We start from the raw sequence: 24,833 nt of genomic DNA, 5'->3' as shown, positions 1-24,833 counted from the left end.
TCTACCACTCTCCCCTCATCTACCCAGCCTGTCATCTCATCACAGAAGGCTTTCAGATTGGTTGAGCATGATTTCCCCGTGGTGAATCCATGCTGACTACTCCTGATCACTTTCTTATCCTCCACATGCTTGGAGATGACCTCCAGTACAAGCTGTTCCATCACTTTTCCAGGGATGGAGGCGAGGCTGACTGACCTGGGTCCTCCTTCTTGCCCTTTTTGAAGACTGTAGTGACATTGACATTCTTCCGGTCCTCAGGAACCTCTCCTGTTCTCCAGGACCTTTCAAAGATGATGGAGGGTGGCCTAGCAATAACATCAGCCAGCTCCCTCAACACCTGTGAGTGCATTCCATCAGGGCCCATGGATATGTGGATGTCAAGTTTGCTTAAATGATCTCTGACACAATCCTCTTCAACCAAGGGAAAGTCCTCCTTTCTCTGGACTTCTTCCTTTGTCTCCCATGTCTGAGATTCCTGAGGGCTGATCTTAGCAGTAAAGATTGAATCAAAAAAAGGCATTCTACAATGCTGCTTTCTCTCTATCTTTTGTCACCAGGGCATCTGTCCCATTCAGCAGCGGGACGACATTTTCCCCAGTCTTCTTTTATCTATTGACGTATTTGAAGAAGCCCTTCTTGTTGTCCTTGACATCCCTTGCCAGATTTAATTCCAAATGAGCCTTGGCCTTCCTTGTCACATCCCTGCATACTTTGGCACACACAGATCTCCAGTTCTTCCTGCTTCCCACACTACGTGCATTAGTATACAAGCATTTCAGGGATCTAAAATGCTTGTTTCTTGTGCTGCATGTGTATGTATAGAAACACTTCATGCAACTCAGCCCCTCGTGGGGCATATGGAAGGGCCTCACTAGCATGTAGTTCCTCAAAAATTGGCATGCAGTCCTATATCATTGATGGGCCTGGTTTTGTCTCTTTCCCACTTCAAATGTAGTTTAAAGCCCTATCAATCAGCCCTTCTAACTCCTGGGCAAAAATCCTTTTCCCCCTCAGAGAAAGGTGCTCCCCTCAGTCAGTAGGTCCGGTGTCAAGTAGACCTTCCCATGATCAAGAAACCTGAAACTGTGTCAGTGGCATCAGTCTTGGAGCCACGTATTGATCAGCTGGGTCTGCCTGTTCCCTTCAATATTGATCTGCACTACTGGAAGGATGGAAGAAAACACTACCTGTATATGTAGCCACGTGCCACTGGAGATTCCGGGGATTGAACCCAGGACCTCATACATGCGAAGCATGCGCTCTACCACTGAGCTACATCCCCTCTAATATATATATGTATATATATATATTTATATATATATATATATAAATATATATATATAAATCTGAAGTGTTTTTTGTTGCTGTTCTTTTTTTGTTTTGTTTCATTTTTTTAAAAAAAAGGTCCTTTAATAGGATGTATTTAAATGTTCACTAGAATCTTAGCTGTTAGAAGCAAGCTTTTTTCAAACAGCTTTGTTGAGAGCAGTATTATGGCACGGTCCTGTACTATACTGTATATGGTATAGTAGACATTCAAAGAGGTATTTTAATCACAGAACCACAGAATCACAGAATTGTCTAGGTTAGAAAAGACCTCCAAGATCACCGAGTTCAACCTCTGACCTAACACTAACAAGTCCTCCACTAAACCACATCACTAAGTTCAACATCTAAACGTCTCTTAAAGACCTCCAGGGATGGTAACTCAACCACTTGCCTGGGCAGCCCATTCCAATGCCTAACAACCCTTTCAGTAAAGAAGTTCTTCCTAACATCCAACCTAAACCTCCCCTGGCGCAACTTTAGCCCATTCCCCCTCATCCTGTCACCAGGCACGTGGGAGAACAGACCAATCCCATCCTCGCTACAGCCTTCTTTAAGGTACCTATAGAGAGCGAATGATATGTAACATGCATGAATGGAGGTAAAATATGGCAGATCAGGTCCACAATAACAAATATAATTATTAAAACACACACTTTAATTCTAAAAGCTTTTGGAAGCAAACATTAAAATACTTTTAATCCAAATATATTAACTTTTTGCTTGTTAAGTGAAATCAGTTATTCAAAGAAAACATCATTGTGAATCCTATAAATAAAACATTACCAAGATGATGTTTAATATGGAAATATCAGTAAAAGTGTGCATCGTGCAATCTTATTTTTGTACATATTGTCATATCATAGTCATATCACAGAAAATCCATAGTCATTTCCTCTGGTGACATAAAAATAGGAGGAATCTAGCAGAATCTCCTAAATTATAAAAACCTTAACAGATATTTTATGAGCCTTTTACAATAATACACCTTTTCAATAAATTAAACATAAATGCCATGTGCCATGTAAGTACACTATATAACCTTCCCTTTTGTGAATCCTGTAAAAAAGACTCCAGAAAAACACACAGGGTCTGCATTAATTTTCTGTCTTTACCAGTGATAAGTGTATAGTTGGGAAAAGGTGCAGGGAAGATAATAAACCTAATTGATACTGTCCAAATAATAAATACAATCAACTTACTGAATGTTTTAAATTGTCCTGATTGTCTAGTATAGTGAAGAACAAAATCATATTACAGAATGAATCACTGAATCATAGAATAGGTTTGGGTTGGATGGAACAATAAAGATCATCTAATTCCCACCCCCCTGCCATGGACAGGGTCACCTCCCACAAGACCAGGTTGCTCAAAGCCCCATCCAACCTGGCCTTGAACACTTCCTGGGAGGGGGCACCCACAACTTCTCTGAACAACCCGGTCCAGTGCCTCACCACTCTCTGATTGAAGAATTTCTTCCTAATGTCTAATCTAAATCTGCCCTCTTTTAGTTTAAAACCATTTCCCTTTGTCCTATCTCTACAACCCCAACTCCCTCAGCCTGTCTTCATAGGAAAGGTGCTCCAGCACCCTGTGGCCCTCTTCCAGACTCACTCAAATAGGTTCATGTCCTTCTAATACTGGCAGGTCAAGGGCTGAATGCAGTACTCTAGACAGGGTCCCAGAAGAACTAAGTAGAGGGAGAGAATCACCTCTCTCGATCTGCTGGCCACACTGCTTTTGATGCAGCCCAGGACTGCATCTCTACTGGGCTCCAAGCTCATATTGCCAGCTCATGTTGAGCTTCTCATCAATCAGCACCCCCAGATCCTTCTCCTCCAAGCTGCTCTCAATCCATTCTTCCCCTCAGCCTGTACTTGTCCTTGGGATTGCCCTGACCCAGCTGCAGGACCTTGCACTTGGCCTTGCTGAACTCCATGATGTTTGCACAGGCCTACCTCGCAAGCCTGTCCAGGTCCCTCTGGATGGCAGCACTTCCTGCCAGTATGTCAACCACACCACACAGCTTGGTTTCATTGGCAAATTTGCTGAAGTTGCACTCAATCCTACTGTCCATGTCACCAAGAAAGATGTTAAACAGCAACAGACCCAATAATGGTGTTCCCCTGAGGAACTGATCTCCCACATTGTAACTGATCTCCACTTGGACATTGCGCTGTTGACCACAACTCTTCAAGTGCAACCATCCAGCCAATTCCTTACCCACTGAGTGGTCTAACCATCATATCCATGTATCTCCAATTTAGAGACAAGATACCATGGGAGACAGTGTCAAATACTTTGCACACCCAGGTAGATGACATGTGTTACACTTCCCCTATCCACCAATGCTGTGACTCTGTCATATAGAAGGCCACCAGATTTGTCAGGCACCATCTTCTCTTAGTGAAGCCATGTTGGCTGCCACTAATCACCTTCTTATTTTCCATGTGCATTAGCAAAGTTTCCATGAGGATCTGCTCCATGATTCTGTATCCCTCCCAGGCTTGGAAGTCCTTGCTTCCACTCTCTGAAGGCTTCCTTTTCTGTCTGAGTTTGGCCAGGACCTCTTTGTTCATCCATGTAGGCCTACTCGCTTTTTAGCCCAACTTGCTCTTTACTGGGATGCATAGTTCCTGAGCTTCCTTACTAACCATCTTCCTTGGACACCTCTTCCCTCCAGGGCTCTGTCCCATGGTACTCTATCAAGAAGATCCCTGACGAGGCCAAAGTCTGCTCTCCCAAAAACCAGGGTAGTGAGGTTGATGTGCTCCTTGCTGCCCTCGGGATCCTAAACTGCACCATTTCATGGTCACTGCAGCCAAGGCTGCCCTTGAGCTTCACATTCCCTACCAGCCCCTCTTTATTTGTGAGAACGAGGTCCAGCATAGCATCTCTCCTCGTTGGTTTCTCTATCACTTAGATGGAGAAGGAATTTATCAGTGCATTCCAGGAACCTCCTGGATTTCCTGTGCCCTGCTGTGCTGTCCCTCCAACAGATATCAGGGTGGTTGAAGTCCCTCAGGAGGACCAGGGCTTGTGAATGTGAGGCTGCTCCTATCTGCCTATAGAGGGCCTCATCTGCTTCATCTTCCTGATCCTGTGCCCCGTAGCATACCCCCACTATATTGTCACCTGTCTCTGCCCTCCCTTTAATCCTGATCCATAAACTCTCTCAGCTCCTCATCCACTCCCAGGCAGAGCTCCATGCACTACAGCTGCACACTGACGTAAAGAGTCATGCCCCCTCCTTGTCTCCCCTTCCTGTCCTTCTTAAAAAGCCTGTTGACTTCCATTCCAACACTCCAGTCACTCCAGCCATCTCACCACCTCTGTTATGTCAATGAGGTCTTAGCCCTGCAGGTACGAGTACATCTCTACTTCCTCTTGTTTATTCCTCATGCTATGAGCATTAGCCTAGAAACATTTAAGTTGGGCCACTGATGAAACTGACTTCTCAGCTGTAGTGGCTGGGATTCCTTTGTGCTGCTTGGAGTCTTTTTTGCACTGGACAGAATTATAGCACAAATCTTTTATTCACAGACAGATTGCCTAGAAAAATCTCTTCACATTACTTAGGTCTTGGTCTTTCAGAGTGGATTTGTGATGTGATTTGAATGACAATTGCATCTTTTTTCTTTTTTTTTTTTTCAATAGAACAGATCATACTATAATGACAATTAACATTCAACAGTAATATCCATAGACTTTCTAACAAGACTGTAATGCGTCACCATCATGTAGAAATGCCTTAATTTCTACCAATCTTGTCTTTCTCTCTAAAGTTTGAAGCTATTTGACCTGTCTGCACTAGCTGTCAGGAAAACAAGAAAGGCCATGGTTTAGAAGCTGGCATGTGAGAGTTCAAACATGAAAGTGTAGAACTGGGGAAAATTGAAAACACAGCATAGGAAAAGCAACTGTATTCCCCTGGAGGTTTAATGGAAAAAATTTGCCAGGTTGTGCCAAAAAGAGCACAGGAGAAAAGTACAAGAAAGTAGATGATAATGGCCATTCCTGTGTTCATTTCTCCAAAACTCACATCCTGTTTACAAGTTGTGCTGTAGCATTTTTTTAACCTAGAGCATAATCATGACTTCATTCGGATTCTGTAAAACAAAATACAGAACAGATGTATGTTCCTAGGTAGGTGAAACTGTTAGTCTAGCATGGGCATATGGTTGGCAGCAAAGACTTAATACATTTTTCCTGACAATTAATACATTCTCTCTGTTTGCCACTTTCCCCTTTGATTAAATATCTTCCTGAAAATATTGCTTCAAGACATGAGGAACACAATCTGTTCCTTAAACAAAAGCAAGGTCTTAACCAGTTATATAAAAGGATGTTCAGGAAGCTAAGCTGCAAAATAAATGCACTGAGTCCTGCAAAACCTCCACCACTGTCCCAAATGTTCTATCATTTTACATATTTTCTCATACTTTGCTTTCTTGCCTACTTTTTCCTCTGTTCTCTTTCTGTGACAGTGCTTCTCACAGTAAAGACACAGGGATTCAGGACTGTTATTATGCCTCCAGCTTCATGTAAAACCCTTACACACATTGATAATTTTTGATGCACACTGAATAATGCACAGTTCACCACAGACCACCGATAAAAATCCAGTCCTATTCATTGTCATGATCACTAAAACACACAAACCACAAACTTTCAGTGGCACCATCTTCTAACTTCCAGTAAAATGAAAGGAAGTTGGGTGCTTAAAATCCCATTGGATACTATTAATATAAGTTCATTAATTCAAGCTGAATTCTAATGTTTCTTGGCAATTCCAGAAAAAAAAATCTTTAAGAAATATAAAAAGATACAAAAAAGGTATGATAATGAAATCAGGAAAGAAAAACATGGTATTCTATCTATAACAAATAATGAACTGTATTTAAATATGTAGTTATCCCGCAGTGCAAGAGACTACCTAGCACTAGAATGAAAATGGAATATGGTGGTTTGGTCATCACTTCAGTCACTTTCAAAGTCTATGTCCTTTTCATAGACTACTAGAATAATCATCTCTCTTAATTTTTCTTTCAAGAGATGTAGCTAAGAAACTTACGTCATTTGCAGTGCAGTACATCACTTTCAATCTATAGCTAATATGTTCTTCCAGTAGGGTGCCCATGAAGGATGTCAAACTCCAAGGAAGTGTTCATTTAACATCATTCATTTTTCAGGAAAAATGTATGATGATTATATAAGCTGCTATCAGTGCTAATAGCCAGATGGATAAATGTATTTTAAAAAGAGGTTAGAAGTTCTCATTTTCCTGTTTGCAGTTGTTGATTAATGTGGAATTTCTGTGCCTCAAATCTTCATTCTTGTTATTTTAAAATTATCTCTTGCCACTTTTAAGATTCAGAAACATTCAGACTTCTATATATGAATGAGTCTAATGCTCTCTCTCTCTCTCTCTCTTATGTAAAGGTTGACAGCTCATGGGGAAAAAAAGGTTACTAAGAATAAGCTACACCTTAGAGTGTCTTTAATGTGCTGTGGCTAGATCCATTTCTGTTTTGAAATGCCCTTTAAACACTGACAGCCAAGACCTTCCAGGCTTGCAAGAAGAGTCAAATCATTCATATCCCCATTGAAGTTAAGATTTCTATTTAAATGCGTATCTGTAAAACTCAATGAGTTGGCCAATTTTGTCTGGAAAATACCAGGTTTTTCAGACTATCACCAAACAGCGCTCTCCCATTGTATCACTCTCTCACTTTGAATGTGGCACAATTAACTTTTGGAGGACAAACACTTCCAAGGATTAGATTTTGACACTGTGACTCTCACTGCACTTTGGTAGCTCTACATCTCCTCATTTCAAATCTAGATGCACAAAGCTTAAGCAATTCCATGATTACATTGGTCCAGTGTACTAACCATAGTAGCAGCTAAAAAGCAGTACTTATCATTAAATTTAGATGCAAGGATACATCTAATGATCCATCTAAATACATCTAATTTTGAGATATACCACAAAAGTAAGAAAGGCTGGAATTAATATAATTGTAATTGTTTTTACCCTTTAGGTCAAAGCTTTATTTACTATCAATTCCATGATTTTTTGATGGAGATAATATGGTGACCAGATAAGAAAGACCCCAATGCATCTGTATAGCTATCCTAATGCTGCAAGGTCCACTCCTGGCCTTGTAGAATTTTTGAAGTCTAAAATAGTTCAGCATGGAAATGTGGGCCTGGAGAAAGAGAAGCCTTAAGAGCACATCCCTAAAAAGGGAAAAATAGTGCTGTAGAGAGTTGCGGTAGCACAGACATAGGAAGAAAAGAGCATCAATTTTAAATGGGAGATTCCACTTTTGACAGGAAGGTTAATAGTTTCACAGGGGAATCTCTTCTCTCAACATTTTCAGTTTTAGGGAGTGAGGGTTTAGACAATAGTCAAAATGAGGGTTTATTAATTCAATCTGAATTCTAAATCTTAGACAAGTCACCTACAACTTTGACACTTATCTTATTTGTATTCATTTCATATTCAGATTAACATGAAAAAAACTTACAACCATCCTACCTTATCTAAGTTTTTTTGTATTATGCTATTTAAACATGTAAGATTTACATTTGGATTAACACATGTTTCAGAAACAACATGCTTGTGCTTATGATTTTAGAAACCACTTGTCACTGAGAAAAATAGGTTATAATCAGAGAAAGATGAGTAACAAAAATATATTGACCATCTGTAGTGGGTGTACATGGCAAGGTTTGGGTAGCAGGGAGCCATAGAGGTGGCTACTGTGTGAAGGATCCGGAAGCTGCCGCATGTTAGATAAGGGCCCCAATGGTGGCCAGAGCCGAGCCAATAAGCAATGTTGTTTGTGCCTCTGTGAGAGCAGATTTAAGAAAGGTGGAAAAAAAAAAACAACTGCTGGGAACAACAGCTGGGAGAGAGAGAGGGGTGAGAAACAGCCCTGCAGACGCCAAGATCACTGCAGAAGAAGGGTGAGGGCAGGAGGTGCTCCAGGCATGCAGCAGCAGATCCCCTGCGGCCTGTGGAGAGGCCCCTGGTGGAGCAGGCTGTCCCCCTGCAGCCCATGGGTCCCACACGGAGCAGATCTCCACGCTGCAGCCCGTGGAGGAGCCCCCGGTGGAGCAGGTGGATGTGGCCTGGAGGAGGCTGCGGCCCATGGAGAGCCCCCGCAGGAGCAGGCCCCGGGCCGGAGCTGCAGCCCGTGGAGAGGAGCCCACGCAGGAGCAGGGGGTCTGGGGGGAGCTGCCGCCCATGGGGGACCCGTGCTGGAGCAGTTTGCTCCTGGGGGATGGATGGACCCCGTGGTACGGAGCCATGTGGGAGCAGTTCTTGAAGAGCTGCTGCCTGTGGGCAGCCCCCGCAGACTCAGTTCGGGAAGGACGGCATCCCGTGGGAGGGACCCCATGTGAAGCAGGGGCAGAGAGGTGATAAGACAGCCTTCTGGAGTATCAACCATTCATTTCGTTTCTATGTCACTACTAGTTACTGGCCTCCCAAGAGATGTCCTGTGTCTGATCCCCACTCTCTTAGCATGCTTATTCAACCAATTTGCAACCCACTTAATGGTAAATCAAGGTGAAAAAAATTAAAGAAAAAACACACATCAAAACACCATCCCAACCCAACAGTATTTGTAATATGTGGGGCAAAGTGCTACAGGCCCTGTTGGGGCAGATGGCCCATGGTGACATCACTGAGCGATGGGCTGTGACCTCGCAGCCCTCGCTGCTTATCTTGGGGCGCCAGCAGAGGCCACGTCAGCCTAGCTCGTGGCTTGACTCCTGCTGAGCGCTTGTGCGAGGCTTGGAGCACCGAGCGAGGATTTGGTAGAGCCGTGCTGTGGGGCCGCCGGCAGCTGTTCTCAGTGCCCGTCCCCACAGTCATTGCCTGTGTTTCCCCGGCCCTGCCTGTCTCAGGCAGCCGGGGCCCCGCGGGACGCGCTCGCAGCAGCACAGGTGAGCTGTGCGGGGACACGTGCCCTGGGGCAGCCCACAGGGGGCACGGGAAGGCCAGACATGGGTTTGGGGGGGTTCCTGCAGAAGTGCCAGGGGGGCATTGCCTCTGCTCACACTGGCACAATGAGTGACCTTGGCCTCTCTCCCTTGTGCAGATTCAGACATCCTTTGGCAGCTGCAGCGCCAGGGTAGGGGAGCAGCTTCTTCAACTCAGCTCTCCCCAGCCCACTGTAGAGCCCGGTGGCCATGGATGTGCCATCGGACTGGACCTGCCCAGCCTGTGGGGAAGGTCAGGACGATATTGCCTACATGACCCCCTGTCTCCACCGGCTGTGCTATGGCTGCGCCCTGCGGTGGGCAATGAAGAATCCATCGTGCCCCTTCTGCAGGGAGACAATCAAGACCATCAAGTACTCGGTGAGGTCAGATGACGATTACCTGGAGTGTGCTGTCCCAGAGCCTGCCGAGCACCTGGCTGAGGACCAGCAGGAGGAGCAGGAGGCTGTGGAGCCAGTGCCCAGGGCTCCTGACCTCAGCTTCCCACCCGAGGTCTGGGCAGCCTTCTTCCGCGAGCACCCGGAAAACGTCGAGCCCCTGCTTGCGTGGCTGCAGCAGGAGCTGGAGACCATCTCTGGCTCCGAGTGGTGGGAGGTGGCTGCGGGCCTGAGCACGGTGATCGGCTACCTGTGCGTCTACGGTCTCGACGAGGAGGGCTTGGTGCAGGCGCTGCAGCCTTGCCTCAAAAACCAGACGCTGCCTTTCGTGGTGCGGCTCATCACTGCTGCTGTGGAGCTGTGCAGCACAGAGATCCGCCGGCAGCGTGACCGCCAGGACGCCCACGCTGCAGGGAGCCAGGAGGACAGCCCCGCGGCCGCCCACAGCCACGCCACCTCTCCAGGGGGGACTCGTGCCCCTGCCACCACAGAAGAGGAGGAGGCACCTGAGGAGCCAGGGCAGGCGGCAGCAGGTCCCTCTGCCCAGGGCAGGGACTGCTTGCCTGGGGTGCGCCGGCGCGCCCCGAAGAGGAGGGCCAGCAGCAGCCTCCAGGACTCTCCCCAGCCCCGCAAGAGGCCGCCCCGACGGCGGCACTAGGCGGGCACCCCACGGCTGGCAGCATAATTTATGAAAATAAAGAAATGTTACTGAAAGAGTCTCTCTATTACTGACAGTGCAGACAGTGCTGCTGTCCATACCCATGTTGGTTTCACAGAATGACAGAATCACAGAATTGTAGGGGTGGAAGGGACCTCGAGAGGTCATCAGGTCCAACCCCTCTGCCAAAGCAGGTTCCCTAGAGCAAGTTCACAGAATCACAGAATCACAGAATCATCTAGGTTGGAAGAGACCTCCAAGATCTCCTAGTCCAACCTCTGACCTAACACTAACGAGTCCTCCACTAAACCATATCACTAAGCTCTATATTTAAACGTCTCTTAAAGACCTCCAGGGATGGTAACTCAACCACTTCCCTGGGCAGCCTATTCCAATGCCTAACAACCCTTTCAGTAAAGAAGTTCTTCCTAATATCCAACCTAAACCTCCCCTGGTGCAACTTTAGCCTATTCCCCCTCGTCCTGTCACCAGGCACGTGGGAGAATAGACCAACCCCCACCTCGCTACAGCCTCCTTTAAGGCACCTGTAGAGTGCGATAAGGTCACCCCTGAGCCTCCTCTTTTCCAGACTGAACAATCCCAGCTCCCTCAGCCGTTCCTTGTAAGACTTGTTCTCCAGACTCCTCACCAGCTTCGTTGTCCTTCTCTGGACTCGCATGAGCACCTCGATGTCCTTCTTGTAGCGAGGGGCCCAAAACTGAACACAGTACTCGAGGTGCGGCCTCACCAGAGCCGAGTAAAGGGGGACAATCACTTCCCTAGCCCTGCTGGCCACACTGTTTCTTATGCAAGCCAGGATGCTGTTGGCCTTCTTGGCCACCTGAGCACACTGCTGGCTCATATTCAGCTGACTGTCAACCAATACTCCCAGGTCCTTCTCTGCCAGGCAGCTTTCCAACCACTCATCTCCCAGCCTGTAGCGCTGCTTGGGGTTGTTACGCCCCAGGTGCAGGACCCGGCACTTGGCCTTGTTGAACTTCATACAGTTGGCCTCAGCCCATCGCTCCAGCCTACCCAGATCCTCCTGCGGAGCCTTCCTACCCTCAAGCAGTTCAACACATGCACCTAACTTGGTGTCGTCTGCAAACTTACTGAGGGTGCACTCGATCCCCTCATCCAGATCATCGATAAAGATATTAAGGAGAACTGGCCCTAGTACTGAGCCCTGGGGGACTCCACTAGTGACCGGCCTCCAACTGGATTTGGCTCCTTTCACCACGACACTTTGGGCCTGGCTACCCAGCCAGTTTCTAACCCAACAAAGCGTACGCCAGTCCAAACCAAGAGCAGCCTGTTTCTTGAGGAGAATGCTGTGGGAAATGGTGTCAAAAGCCTTACTGAAGTCAAGGTAGACCACATCCACAGCCTTTCCCTCATCCACCAAGTGCATCACTTTGTCATCGAAGGAGATCAGGTTAGTCAAGCAGGACCTGCCTTTCATAAACCCATGCTGACTGAGCCTGATCTCCTGGTTGTCCTGCAAGTGCCACCTAATGACACGCAAGATAATCTGCTCCATGAGCTTTCCTAGCACTGAGGTCAAACTACCAGGCCTATAGTTTCCCGGGTCTACCTTCCAGCCCTTCTTGTAGATGGGCATCACGTTTGCTAGCCACCAGTCAACTGGGACCTCCCCTGATAGCCAGGACTGCTGATAAATGACGGAAAGCGGCTTGGCCAGCTCTTCCACCAGTTCTCGCAGTACCCTCAGGTGGATCCCAGCTGGCCCCATCGACTTGCGTACATCTAAGTGCTGTAGCAGGTCGCCAACCATTTCCTCGTGGATTGTGAGGGCCACAATCTGTTCCCCATTCCCTTCCACCAGCTCAGGGTACTGGGTATCCAGATAACAACTAGTCTTGCGGTAAAGACTGAGGCAAAGAAGGCATTAAGCACCTCAGCCTTTTCCTCATCGCTCGTCACTAAGTTTCCCCCCGCATCCAGTAAAGGATGGAGATTCCCCTTAGTCCTCCTTCTCATGTTAATGTATTTTTAAAAACATTTCCTGTTATCTTTAACAGCAGTAGCCAGATTGAGCTCCAGATGAGCTTTGGCCTTTCTAATTTTTTCCCTACACAGCCTTACAACATCCTTATAATCCTTCTGAGTGGCCTGCCCTCTTCTCCAAAGATCATAAACCCTCTTGTTTTTTACTAAGCTCTAGCCACAACTCTCTGTTCAGCCAGGCTGGTCTTCTTCCATGCTGGCTCGTCTTTGGGCACATGGGGACAGACTGCTCCTAAGCCTTTAAGATTTCCTTCTTGACGAGTGCCCAGCCTTCCTGGACTCCTCTGCCCTTCAGGCCTGCCTCCCAAGGGACTCTGCCAACCAGTGTCCTGAACAGCTCAAAGTCTGCCCTCTGGAAGTCCAGGACAGCAGTTTTACTGGTCCCCCTCCTGACTTCGCCAAGAATAGAGAACTCGACCATTTCGTGGTCACTCTGCCCAAGACAGCTCCCAACCACCACATCTCCCACCAGTCCTTCTCTGTTTGTGAACAGAAGGTCCAGCTGGGCACTTCCCCTGGTAGGCTCACTAATCAGCTGCGTCAGGAAGCTATCTTCCACGCTCTCCAGAAATCTCCTAGACTGCTTCCTCTGCGCTGTATTGCATGTCCAGGATATGTCTGGGAAGTTGAAGTCCCCAACGAGGACAAGAGCCGATGATTTCACAACTTTTGCCAGCTGCCTGTAGAATTCCTCATCCGTCTCCTCATCCTGGTTTGGTGGTCTGTAACAGACCCCCACCAGGATGCTTGCCTTGTTGGCCTTCCCGCCGATCCTAACCTACAGGGACTCAACCTTATCATTCCCAGTCTTAGCCTCAAGATCTACAACATCAAAATACTCTCTAATATAGAGAGCCACACCACCACCCCTTGTGTGCTGCCTGTCCTTTCTGAAGAGCCTATAGCCAGTCATTGCAGAACTCTGGTCATGGGAGTGGTCCCACCACGTTTCAGTGATGGCAACCACGTCATAGCTAGCCTGCTGAACAATGGCTTCCAGCTCTTCCTGTTTGTTGCCCATGCTGCGTGCATTAGTGTAGATGCAGTTCAGCTGGGCCATTGCCTGCTCCCCAGACCCTGACACTGCTCCCCCTGGCACACCTCTAACAAGCCTTATGCCCTCCCCGTCCCCCTTCCTACCTAGTTTAAAGCCCTCTCAATGAGCCCTGCCAGCTCCTGTGCTAGTGTCTGTTTTCCCCTTAGAGACAGGTGGGACCCACCTGCAGTTAGCAGGCTGGGTGCCGAGTAAAGCACCCCGTGGTCAAAAAAAAAAAAAAAAATTTCTGCATTGGCACCAGCCTCTGAGCCACCTGTTTATCACGTGGGCTTTCTGGGTCCTCTCTGTACCCCTCCCTGCCACTGTAGGGATGGAGGAAAGCACGTAGGCATCCAGACGGGCCTTGAGTATCTCCATAGAAGGAGACTCCACAACCTCCCTGGGCAGCCTGTTCCAGTGCTCCGTCACCTTCACCATGACGAAGTTCTTTCTCATGTTGGTGCAGAACTTCCTGTGCTCCATTTTGTGGCCATTGCCCCTTGTCCTGTCCCCACAAACCACTGAAAAGAGGTTGGCCATATCCCGTTGTCTCCCACACTTCGTGTATTTATAAACATTGATAAGATTCCCCCTCAGTCTTCTTTCCTCAAGGCTGAACAGACCCAGGTCTCTCAGCCTTTCCTCATAGAGGAGACTCTCCAGGCTTCCTGTCATCTTTGTGGCCCTCTGCTGGACTCTTTCCAGGAGATCTCTGTCTTTTTTTGTAGCGGGGAGCCCAGAACTGGACACAGTACTCCAGGCGAGGCCTGACGAGGGCAGAATAGAGGGGGAGGATCACCTCCCTTGACCTCTAGGATGTGGCCTGGAGGAGGCTGCAGCCCACGGAGAGCCCCCGCAGGAGCAGGCCCTGGGCCGGAGCTGCAGCCCGTGGAGAGGAGCCCACGCAGGAGCAGGGGTTCTGGGTGTACTGTCATTCGATGCATATGGATTCTGAAAAAAGTCATTCAGAAACATTGCTCCTCAACTTCTACGCTACAAGCTTATTTGGAAGAGCTTTCCTTGCTGACAGGAACATCCACAGTCACTTCCATGACATTAAGAGGAGCAGGATTTTAAGTGTGGTGGCTCTGGCCACATGAGCTAGGTCCCAGGCCCACCAGAGGCAATGAAGGAGAATTTGTGGGGTCACGGGAGCCATTCAAGACCACTTGATGGAAGAGGTGATATTGGTAGCAGACTGCTGCCTAGTACAAGGAATGGAAGACACTTATCGGCAAGATCTCATTTGTCATTTAGGGAGGTCTCTGCTTGCACGGGGCTCACATTCAGGATGTTGAGGCTACCAATGCTTATCCCGCCCTCCAGCTACTACTTGCAGGTGCTTTTCCATGGAGGCACCAACAATACTATCAGGACTAATGCGGGAAGTATCAAAGGTGACTGCAGGATTCTACAGGCAGCAGTCAAGTTTATGGGTGCCTGCATTGCGGTCTTCCTCATCCTAATGGTAGGGGGAAAGGGCCTGAGGAGGGCTCAGTAGATTCTCCAGGTTAACAGCTTTTTGTGCAGCAAGTGTTGATAGCACACCTGTGATTTCTGTGACCATGGAAGTCTCTTAGAAGGTCTATAGGCTCTTGGAAGAAAAAAAAATCCATTTGAGCAAAGGAGGTCAACATATCTTTCTGAGCACTGCCAGCCTGTCAAGGGAGGTCATCCTTCCTCTCTCCTCAGCACTGGTGAGGCTGCATGCGGAGCACAGGGTCCACTTCCAGGCACCCCGCATTCAACAGATTCTGGACGTGCTGCAATGATTCCAGCACAGGCTGAGAGAGCCTACTCTGAAATGCACCTGAGGAAAACACTGCAACTCACAGATACTCAGCTCCCAGGTAGCAGCAGGGTGCCAGCCCAGGGCAAAAAAGAGCAACCTCCTCTTCTCCCTGCAGGGCTAATGAGGGGACATTATCTCTATATTTAGCCATTCTCAGAACTCCTTGAGCACACCAATGGTACAGACCAATGAGGTGGTGAACAAAAGGATAAGGAATATTGTATAGGCACAACTCACTTTTATTTGCAGCTGGGAGCTGGCCTGGTTAGGGAAGTCTTCTCAACACTCTCATGACAGGCATATCCAGTTACCTGATAGAAGAATATATCCATATATGTTGGGGTGTCCGCTTGGTTTTGGGTTGGTTGCTTCACTGCAAGCCTTGCTTCACAAATCTCCATGGAACTTCCTTTGGAAGGTGGCTGCAGAACATGCTCTCTAGAGAGCCTGGGAAACCTGATGGCCTTCATGGATCTCTTCTCTGGCCCTAGGAAAAGCCAATATACAGAGGGCATGAGAGTAATCTCTGCCCGTCATTGAGCCTTGCTTCTGCCTGAGCTCCAGCTGAGCAAGCTGTGAGAAGCCATGCAGGAGAAGGTGATCTAGTGGAACCCGCCGCAGTGCAGAGGTCAAGCATCTGGACCCATGGGAAAGAACAGCCAGGAGCTGAAAGGCCTTTAAGTGGTCCCCAAGGCAGAGGCAGGTGGTCCAGCCACAGTGAGGCAGGCTCTCCAGCTGGGCCATGTGGTGAAGGGGCTCTGTTCCCCAATGACCCTTCCTCCCACCAACAAAAGCACAGTGACGAGTATTGCACGGGTATAACTCGGGTTTATTTGCAGGTGAGAGCTGGCCTGGTTGAAGAGGCTTCTCAACACCCCGTGCAAGGCATCTCCAGTTCCCTCCCTGATGTGTCCACACATGTTGGGGCATCTGCTTGGTTTTGTCATGGCATGGGCTGCGGCCCATGGAGAGCCCCCGCAGGAGCAGGCCCCGGGCCGGAGCTGCAGCCCGTGGAGAGGAGCCCACGCAGGAGCAGGGGGTCTGGGGGGAGCTGCCGCCTGTGGGGGACCTGTGCTGGAGCAGTTTGCTCCTGGGGGATGGATGGACCCCGTGGTACGGAGCCATGTGGGAGCAGTTCTTGAAGAGCTGCTGCCTGTGAGCAGTCCCTGCAGGCTCAGTTCAGGAAGGACGGCATCCCGTGGGAGGGACCCCATGTTGGAGCAAAGGCAGAGAGTGACTGAGAAGGAGCAGTGGAGATGAAGTTATATAGACTGACTGCAATCCCCATTCCCCTGTTCCCCTGTGCTGCTCAGTGGGGAGGAGGTGGAAGAGGATGGATGGGGACAAGGTGTTTTTGTTTTCTTTCCTTTGTTTCTCACTTCTCTAGCTTGGCACTCTTTCATTTCCCAAAACTTTTTCACCTTTGTCCTCCTGCACTTTATTGCCTAGAACAAGCCTACTTCCTAACAGACTTTCTACTCCTTTTACCTCTGCTTTCCCCAAGCTTTTAGGAAGCACTTGGCATTTCTTTATTACAGGAATGATGAAGGAGGACTTTTTTCCTGCTTTTCTTCATCTTTGAAGACCTCAGGTATTCCCAGCTTCTGTAGGACAGTCAGAAGCTTCCTGTTCAATTTCTATTGAGTCATCCAATAGCTAAGATCTCAAACACGATGTTTGTTTTAGCCTTATGCTGCTGCTTTCACCAACAGAGTAACTAGGCCTATGAACGACATTATTATTTTTTTTATCATGAGGCAGGATTGGCTTATGCTGCTGAACCTTTAACTGGCAGTTTTATATCTGATGGGTTAAGCTACTAAAAGTATGTTCTTTGATAGTTCCTTTTTAAACTTTCATAAAAGAACTGTCCCAAACATATCCTCAAGTTCTAACATCATGTATCTGTTGTTAAACTGTTCAGAATATAGATACATTCTCACAGGGCTTGTTTCTTCTCCTACTTCAGTTTTTTCCAATGGGGACATGTATGGGGCACAATGTAGTTTCTTCCTAATCATTTATGTCTTATTATCATTTGGCATTATTAATAGTAGCAAATATAATTGTATTCAAATCATTCCGCGTGGTGTCTGAAGATTACATTGAAATAGTCTTCCTAAATTAGGTGATTTCTATTCCATACATTTTTTTTTTTCCAGTGATAAAAGATATCTCAGAACTTAATTTAACAATATGTTAAACATAATGGAAAGATACAGTAGGAGCACTCTTCCATGTAATTAAACAATAATGCCAATAATTAGATTTCATTTTGATGCTAAGAGAATTATCACATTTGCTTAGGCAGAAAAATGCAAAGCTCATTTGAATCCTGATACAATATTCTGCAAATATAAAAAGAAGTAAGATGACGTATTCAAAAAAATATGAAATATTCAATGTAATAAAACTGAAAGGAAAAACTCTTCTGTTGTGTCACGTTTTGCAATTTCTCATCAGTTCATCAAGTTGAGTAATAGAGGAAAATTACAGCAGAATATCTATTAAAATACTTAAGAAGTCAGTGGGAAAATATCATTATACTAAGCATAAGACTGAATGCCTTTTTTACACACACTGACAAGGTACAAATAGTAGAATAGAATTCTGCATAGAGACTGACATACACATTTCAGATCTAAGTATATTATACAAATCATAAGGAAGACTTGACTACACAAATGTAGTCCACGTAGATGACTGTATCTTGAAAGTATCATGAATCTTTCCTCAATAAATAAATAAATAAATAAATAAAATTAATAATAATAATAATAATAAAAATAAAAGAAATATTCCCTAAACCTCATTTTAATATTATGTGGTAAGGGTTCACATCCCTCTCCAATGCGGAGTCTGTTACTCACAGTCCAGCAGGAGGATAAGCTATTTAACTACCCTGAGAAACGCTTTATAATATTTTTCAGACTGATACTAGGGCATGATTTATGTAATGAAGTATATCTGCCTGGTAATTGTGGAGGGGGAGATTCAGGATCAATTACCATAATTTAAGCAGAAGAAGAATGAATTAAAAAGAGAGAAGAACAATGGCAGCAGAGAAAAAGTATCAAGAATTTCAATAGTGAACCAAACTGTATTTTTACATTTATATATTTAGATTAAAGGAAACTAAAATGTGCTAAACCAGCCACAGAAGTCTTGAAATACCATTTCAATGCTAGTTTGCTGAATGATATGTGAACAATGCTGGGAATATCAGAATGCAAACTGAGATGGGTTTGTTGTAATTATAGGGAAGTTAAGTAAATTGTTTGCTTTAGTTGATAATTACAGACTCTTTGAGTGTCTATGTACATTGCCTTACTTCTCATGTTATTGACTACTAACATGACTTCTGTACCTAGTTGCATGATTAATTTTTCCCAGGATTCATAGTACACAGAAAAGCTACATTCCTGTGACAATCAATGTCACTTATGTGCTCCAGTGATGGCAAATACTGCTAATATGGAGAGGGAGAGAGAAAAGGAGAGGAGAAGAGAAGAGAGGACAGGACCGGACAGGACAGGACAGGACAGGACAGGTCAGAAATAACAGTACTGCAGCCTAATGATTTCTCAACCTAAAACTGCCTGTCTTACAGCGAGATGGGATCTGCAAAGAAGACGGAGTTCAGCATGAGAAATTTCCATTGAGGAATAAGTAGAAGTTAAAAACCAAATTCAAAGGTGCTGGATCTAGCACTGGGAGAACAAGCACATCAGCTGTGCAGTTTGCAGGGAGGGAGAAAATCAGCAGTACAACCAGGAACATTTGAAGGAAAACAAGAGTCTGGAAGGGAGACTGCATGGGAAAATTTCATGTGGAGCTGCCTGCAGAGAAGCAGAAATGCACTCATGGATAAGGAATTAGAAGAGTATGATGAAGACAAGTAAAATGTGAGGAACTAGAAAAATGAGTGTCAAGAGAATAATTAGCTCCTCGGGAGACATGTTGAAACAAAAGCAGCTGCAGAAAAAATATATATGTTTATTTATTTATTTATTTTTCTTTGAAAAGGGTGGGATGGAGTCTTCAGGCTCAGCCACTGCAGAGAAATCTGTGCTCAGCAGCAAAGAGCTGGGCAACACAGAACCACCACCATGGCAGGTTACTTCCAGCCAGGGTCTGAGCTGACACATATTGTTCAAAGGTGCTTACACAGCTTTGTAGGAATGGGCCATGGCCCTCCGTCATTACTAAAACTGGTAACCTCTGCATCATCCTCTCCTAAGCACCCTGTAGATGCCTACTTTAATTGCTTTATTCTCCACTTTCTGGAATATCCCAGCCTCATGACAACAGATAATGAAGTGATGACAATGAAGTTCTGTTAAATCAGGTCAGCCTCCAAAATAAGAAAGAACAAACGCTTTGAGCCTATAGAAGGTGACCTTGATTTCGTGTGGCTTGTGAATCAAAGTACCTCCTGACATCACCACAAGAGATGCCTTAGGTACAGAAAGTATTATGCATTCTGTAGAATAATAAGAAATAATTGTGTAACTATGAGAGGAATTAAATTTCTGGAGTTGCATAACAGCAATCATTAAAAAACTTTCATAGTCAATATCTAAGCTTCAGTGTTAGGTTTTCCATGTCTACTCTGGATGCACAATGTTTTGGTACATTAGACAGGAGGAAGTGTTTAGATGTTTTATGTGACATTCATTTTACTTTATATTGCCTTTAATCCAATCTTTTGGAGTGTCTTATAGCACAAAAAGAGAATAGCGTATCAAATCAAATTACAACAATATTAATTAAATTCCCCATCAAAGAAAGATTTAAAAAAAAAGGCCAAACTTTTCACTTCTTAGTCATTCATTACCTAAGCAAAATATTTATAGCATCAATATGAATTGTTTGGCTAAACAACTCAAGATATGACACAAACAACGAAAATGAAAGTTAGACTTTCACTGTATTTTCTCCTGTAAAGCATTTTATCCAAATTAATTATTTACATTGTGAACACTTTTGGTGTAATGCTAAGATTTTTCACAACTCAGTGCAACACCTAACAGCTACACTACTTTCTAATATGGAAGAGAGCTTCCAGAGATGCTGTATGAAACAGCTAATAAAAAACATTATTTACAAACTAGAAGCTTTCCTGTGATGTAGTCAAGGCCCTGAGCTACAAGAGAGATCTTCATTTCTAGGAGAGGTCCCAGATGACTGGAAACTGGAAAATGTTGTTCCAGTTTTCAAGAAAAGCGAGAAAGAAGACCCTGGTGATTCCACACCTATTAGTGTTACTTTAGTGCCTGGTAAAAGCATGGAGAAGATTGTTGTGGGAGTTATTGAAAAACACATTCATTGTTCATAGCCAACACCAGTTCATGAGGGGAAAGTCTTATTTAACTAAGTTAATTTCCTTTAATTACAAGGTTACCCATCTAGTTGACTAAAGGAAGCCAGCTGATGTAATCTTTTTGGATTTCAGAAAAGCTTTCAATACTGTTTCTCACAGTATCCTTATGGACAAAATGTCCAGCATACAGCTAGACAAATACATAATATGATGGGTAAACAATTGTCTGACGGGTCATGCTCAAAGGGTTATAGTAAATGGGGTTAAAACTGGGTGGTGGCCAGTTATGAGTGATGTTCTCCAGGGCTCCATTTTATGGCCAGTTCTCTTCAATGTTTTTATAAATGTCTTGGATACAGAACTCAAATGGATACTAAATGAGTTTGTGAGTGACACTAAATTAGGAGAGGCTGTTGACTCCCTCAAGAGTAGAGGAGAGCCTTGCAGAAAGTACTAGATAGAGTAGAGGGCTGGGCAATCATAAACTGAATAAAATTTAACAAAAGGAAGTGTCAGATTCTGCACCTGGGCAGTGGCAACCCTGGCTATACTTAAGGACCAGGGGACAAGAGGCTGGAAAGCAGACCTGTGGAAAGGGATATGGGGGTTTTGGCTGATAATAAGTTGAATATGAGTCAACAGTGTGCCCTTGCAGCCAGGATGGCCAACCATAAATTGACGTGCATCAGGTATGGCACTGCCAGCTGGTCAAGGGAAGGGATTGCCCGGCTCTACTCTGCACTGCTGCAGCCTCACCTTGGGTACTGTGGGTAGTTTGGGGCATCATAATAAAATGAGGATATGAAACTATTAAAGTGTCCAAAGGAGGGCAGGAGGGCAGCAAAGATGTTGAAGAGTCTAGAGAGCAAGATTTATAAGGAGTCATTTGGTTTGTTCAGCCCAGAGAAGAGGAGGCTGAGCAGAGGCCTCATGGCAGCCTACAGCTTCCCCACGAGGGGAGCGGAGGGACAGGCGCTGAGCTCTGCTCTCTGGGAACAGCAACAGGACCCAAGGGAACAGCATGAAGATGTGTCAGGAGAGGTTCAGGTGTGGTATAAGAAACAGGTTCTTCACTGGGAGGGTGGTTGTGCACTGGAACATGCTCCCCAGGGAAATGGTCACAGCATAGAGCCTGCTGGTGTTTGTACAATGCTCTTAGACATGCAGTTTAATTTTTATGTTTTCCTGGAGCATGAAGACACAAGTTGTACTCAGTGATCCTTGAGGGTCCCTTCCAACTTGGGATATTCTGTCCTGTTCTATTATAGAGCTTCACTGAAGAGCAGGCAGAAACAACATCAGGCAGTGAAAGGTATTTATAAAACTACTCGGTAGCTCACAGCTATCTGTTTCCAAAGCGGGAAACATGATAAAGTGCCACACTATTGGGTGCAGCTCTTTGAAGTGTGTAGGACTGCTATAGAGTTTAGGGTAGTTTTTGTTCTGCTATCATGCTTTAATGGTCTCCAGCACTAGAAAAGTCACAAAAGCCACTGGAATACGACCATAGTAGGATTTTTCTATTATTATTAATTGTATTCACTATTATATCCAGCTAAAGAGATATTTATCAAAATCTCTTAGGTGTTCTGTCAACCTACTAGACTGACTAACATGCAACAGGAATAAATTTTAGATTCACTGAATAACTGGAACTTCTTTTTAAAGTTTATTTTGATCTGGAAAAAAAAAAAAAAGTTGTCCAACTTACAAGAGTTTTAAAAGTCAACCAAGAATATGCCTAATTATTGAAGTACACAAGGAATACAAAGCTTTGCAGAAAAGTTTCAATTTTTTTCTTCACTTAAACCCTTCACTTTATTTTTTGCCCTGAAATTGTCACTGAGAATTTCACAGATTTCTTTTCCTGACTGATTACAAGTGATTCAAACCTAAGAAACTTGGAAGAATCATTGTTTTCCCTCATCTACATGCAAGAGGTATTTGCTAGTGATAGATTTCATTTGCTACAGTTAGTAATAACTTTGAACTTTTGTGTGTGTGTGTGTGCTGATTTTTTTGTGTATTGTTTAGCTGAATAATAAAACAAATCAACTGGCAAAAATTCCCAGTGTGGAAGCATTAAAACAAAAATGCTCAGGAGCCAGAATGTGTTCATAACCAAAGTATGGTTAACTTCTACCAAGAATCAATACAATGACAAAGCACAGACACTAAAGAATCAACATGGTATGACCATACTCAGATTACAAATAAAAAACTTAGTAATTACAAAGAACAATACATTAAAATAAATCATCTCTTCACCTGAGGGGCGAAAAAAAAAATCCCATCAAAACTAATATCCTTCGATGGTACAAATTATTTCTTAATGTAATTGCTACAATAGAATTCTGTCAGTATGTATCTGTTCACTCCAACTTAAAAAAAAAAAAAGTTTATTAGAAAATGCTTTTTATACAAATTTGTTTCCTGTATCTATGGAGAAGTACAGCATTTTCGTTCTCTGAAAATGCTTTAACTGTTAACAGCTATTGGAGTTTAATTAACAAATCCTTACATTGTAACAGCTAAGAAGCAAAGGAATGAAAATGTTTTGGGGGGCAGTAACTGGTGTCCCAAAGTAAGTCACCTTCCAGTTCTCCATGGTTTTGTCAGCAGCCTCAGATATGCAGCTACACTTGTAGCCCATAGCATTGTCATCTTACCAGGTTGTGCCTACTTCTATCCCTGTATTACAGTGCGGCAAGCACACAAAGAAAATGATACTCTCTGCCAGCCTGGTCAAGGAAAACCTTCTTCATGACCCTATTGCTCCATTGTGGTACTATTATGTCAACTTCTAGCAAATTACATAATGGAAAAAGAGTGTTACGCTATAGCAATCCAATAAGCAGTCCAATAATAAATTGTTATTCTTTGGGTCCAAATAAGCCTGTTCAACAATCATCCCTGGAAACCATACAAAGAATTAGTCAGAAGCTTAAATATTAACATTCTTCCTTATCAGAAAAAGTAATAATTCGTATGCTCTTAGGAGTTACGCATTGACAAAGAGGAGCACTAAATGTAGATTTTTTCCATATTTGTTACTGTTTTTTTTTCTTTGTACTAAATGAAAACTTTGAAACACAAGCAGTCACCCAGAACCTAAGAAAGCACCACCACCTAAGCATCAATACCAGTTTTTGTCAAAATTAATTTAATCTTACATCTCATTTACTGAAAGCTAGTCAATAGCTAGTTGTCACACATATTCAAAAAATACAAATTGTTTCATGCAATCATAATGAGTCACGTGAGTGAAAACTGCCATTTTCACATGTAGCTGAAAAAATGTAAAAGGTTGCAGGGAAGAAATCATGTGGCATTTTATACCCATCATCTGAAAGGCACTAACGATCCTTGTGGTTATTGCATAACCAGGGCTCATCAACCCTAATCAACTTCAGTTCTAAAAACCCTTCAGGACTAAACTGATGAGAGGAAGGTAAGCTTGGCTCAGAAGGAAGATTTCACAGGGAAGAGTCTGAGCAGCTGTACTTGAAGAGCAGTGCTACACTGGTGTGCTATAAGCTATTATACAGACTGAGAAATATGTAATCAGGAGACTCATGTTTGGCATAGCCTAGAGGGTTCACATTGCAGGAATGTAGGTAAAGGGATCCTCTTCCATGCCCACATGAAATGTGCAATTGCTAAACAAAAATGCCCTAGAACAGGCAGCAGAGCACTAGCCAGCAGGCTAGAGTAGTTAGCTGTGTTTTGCAAAACGAAGAAGCATTGGGGCTGCTTCCTTCTGCCTGGGAGTGCTGGCAGCCACTATTTATGTGTCTCCCTTTTTGTCCTAAGGCAAAGTGTCTCTGAACAGCTCCTGAGCTCAACATGGCATAGCTAAGGTCAGGATTTTAAAAGGTCATGTTTAATAGAATTTGAAATGTACATAGCATTCAACACTAGCACAATTAAAAAGTGTTCGGTTCTAGGCATGTTTCTGACACAGCATCCAGAGGAACGACGCCATCAAAGAGAGTGAACAGGTCTAATAGTCAAGGGTATTTTGCAGAACTCTTACTGCTGGGGACACAAGAGAGAAATTGTCTTTGAAAGTTTGGGGATTTTTAAAATAACCTAACATACTCATTTTAAATCATTTCTTAAAAATGTTCATATTTTACAAACCATATCTAAAGCTAAAAAAAAAAAAAAAAAAAAAAAAAAAAAAAGCTTGCACTCAAAGTGAGCCTTTATTTTTAGAGGCAGTGCAGGGAGAAAAAGTGAGAGGCAGTACCATTCCACATTCCTTTTTTTTTTTC

The 24,833-nt window shown here is 44.5% G+C and overlaps 1 protein-coding gene and 1 non-coding gene across 2 annotated transcripts; one reads left to right on the top strand and one right to left on the bottom strand.

Annotated features, from left to right (window-relative positions):
* Nucleotides 1–1,210: 1,210 nt before the first annotated feature.
* Nucleotides 1,211–1,282, bottom strand: TRNAA-CGC (transfer RNA alanine (anticodon CGC)). Its single transcript has one exon. It is a non-coding gene; the product is annotated as a tRNA-Ala (tRNA).
* A 7,827-nt stretch (nt 1,283–9,109) lies between these two features.
* LOC136789119 (E3 ubiquitin-protein ligase Topors-like) lies at nt 9,110–10,377 on the top strand. The gene is made up of 2 exons (XM_066988865.1): nt 9,110–9,285; nt 9,441–10,377. The coding sequence occupies exon 2, from the start codon at nt 9,532–9,534 to the stop codon at nt 10,375–10,377; it is 846 nt and encodes a 281-aa protein (XP_066844966.1). The 5' UTR covers nt 9,110–9,285; nt 9,441–9,531.
* Nucleotides 10,378–24,833: the final 14,456 nt, after the last annotated feature.

This window comes from Anser cygnoides, chromosome Z (genome assembly GCF_040182565.1).
Source record: "Anser cygnoides isolate HZ-2024a breed goose chromosome Z, Taihu_goose_T2T_genome, whole genome shotgun sequence".
In the NCBI taxonomy this organism is placed as follows: Eukaryota; Metazoa; Chordata; class Aves; order Anseriformes; family Anatidae; genus Anser; species Anser cygnoides.
This window is presented reverse-complemented; position numbering and strand designations above follow the sequence as displayed.

Coding starts and splice junctions, on each gene's coding strand:
- LOC136789119 (XM_066988865.1), top strand. CDS start 9,532: ATGGATGTGCCATCGGACTGGACCTGCCCAGCCTGTGGGGAAGGTCAG.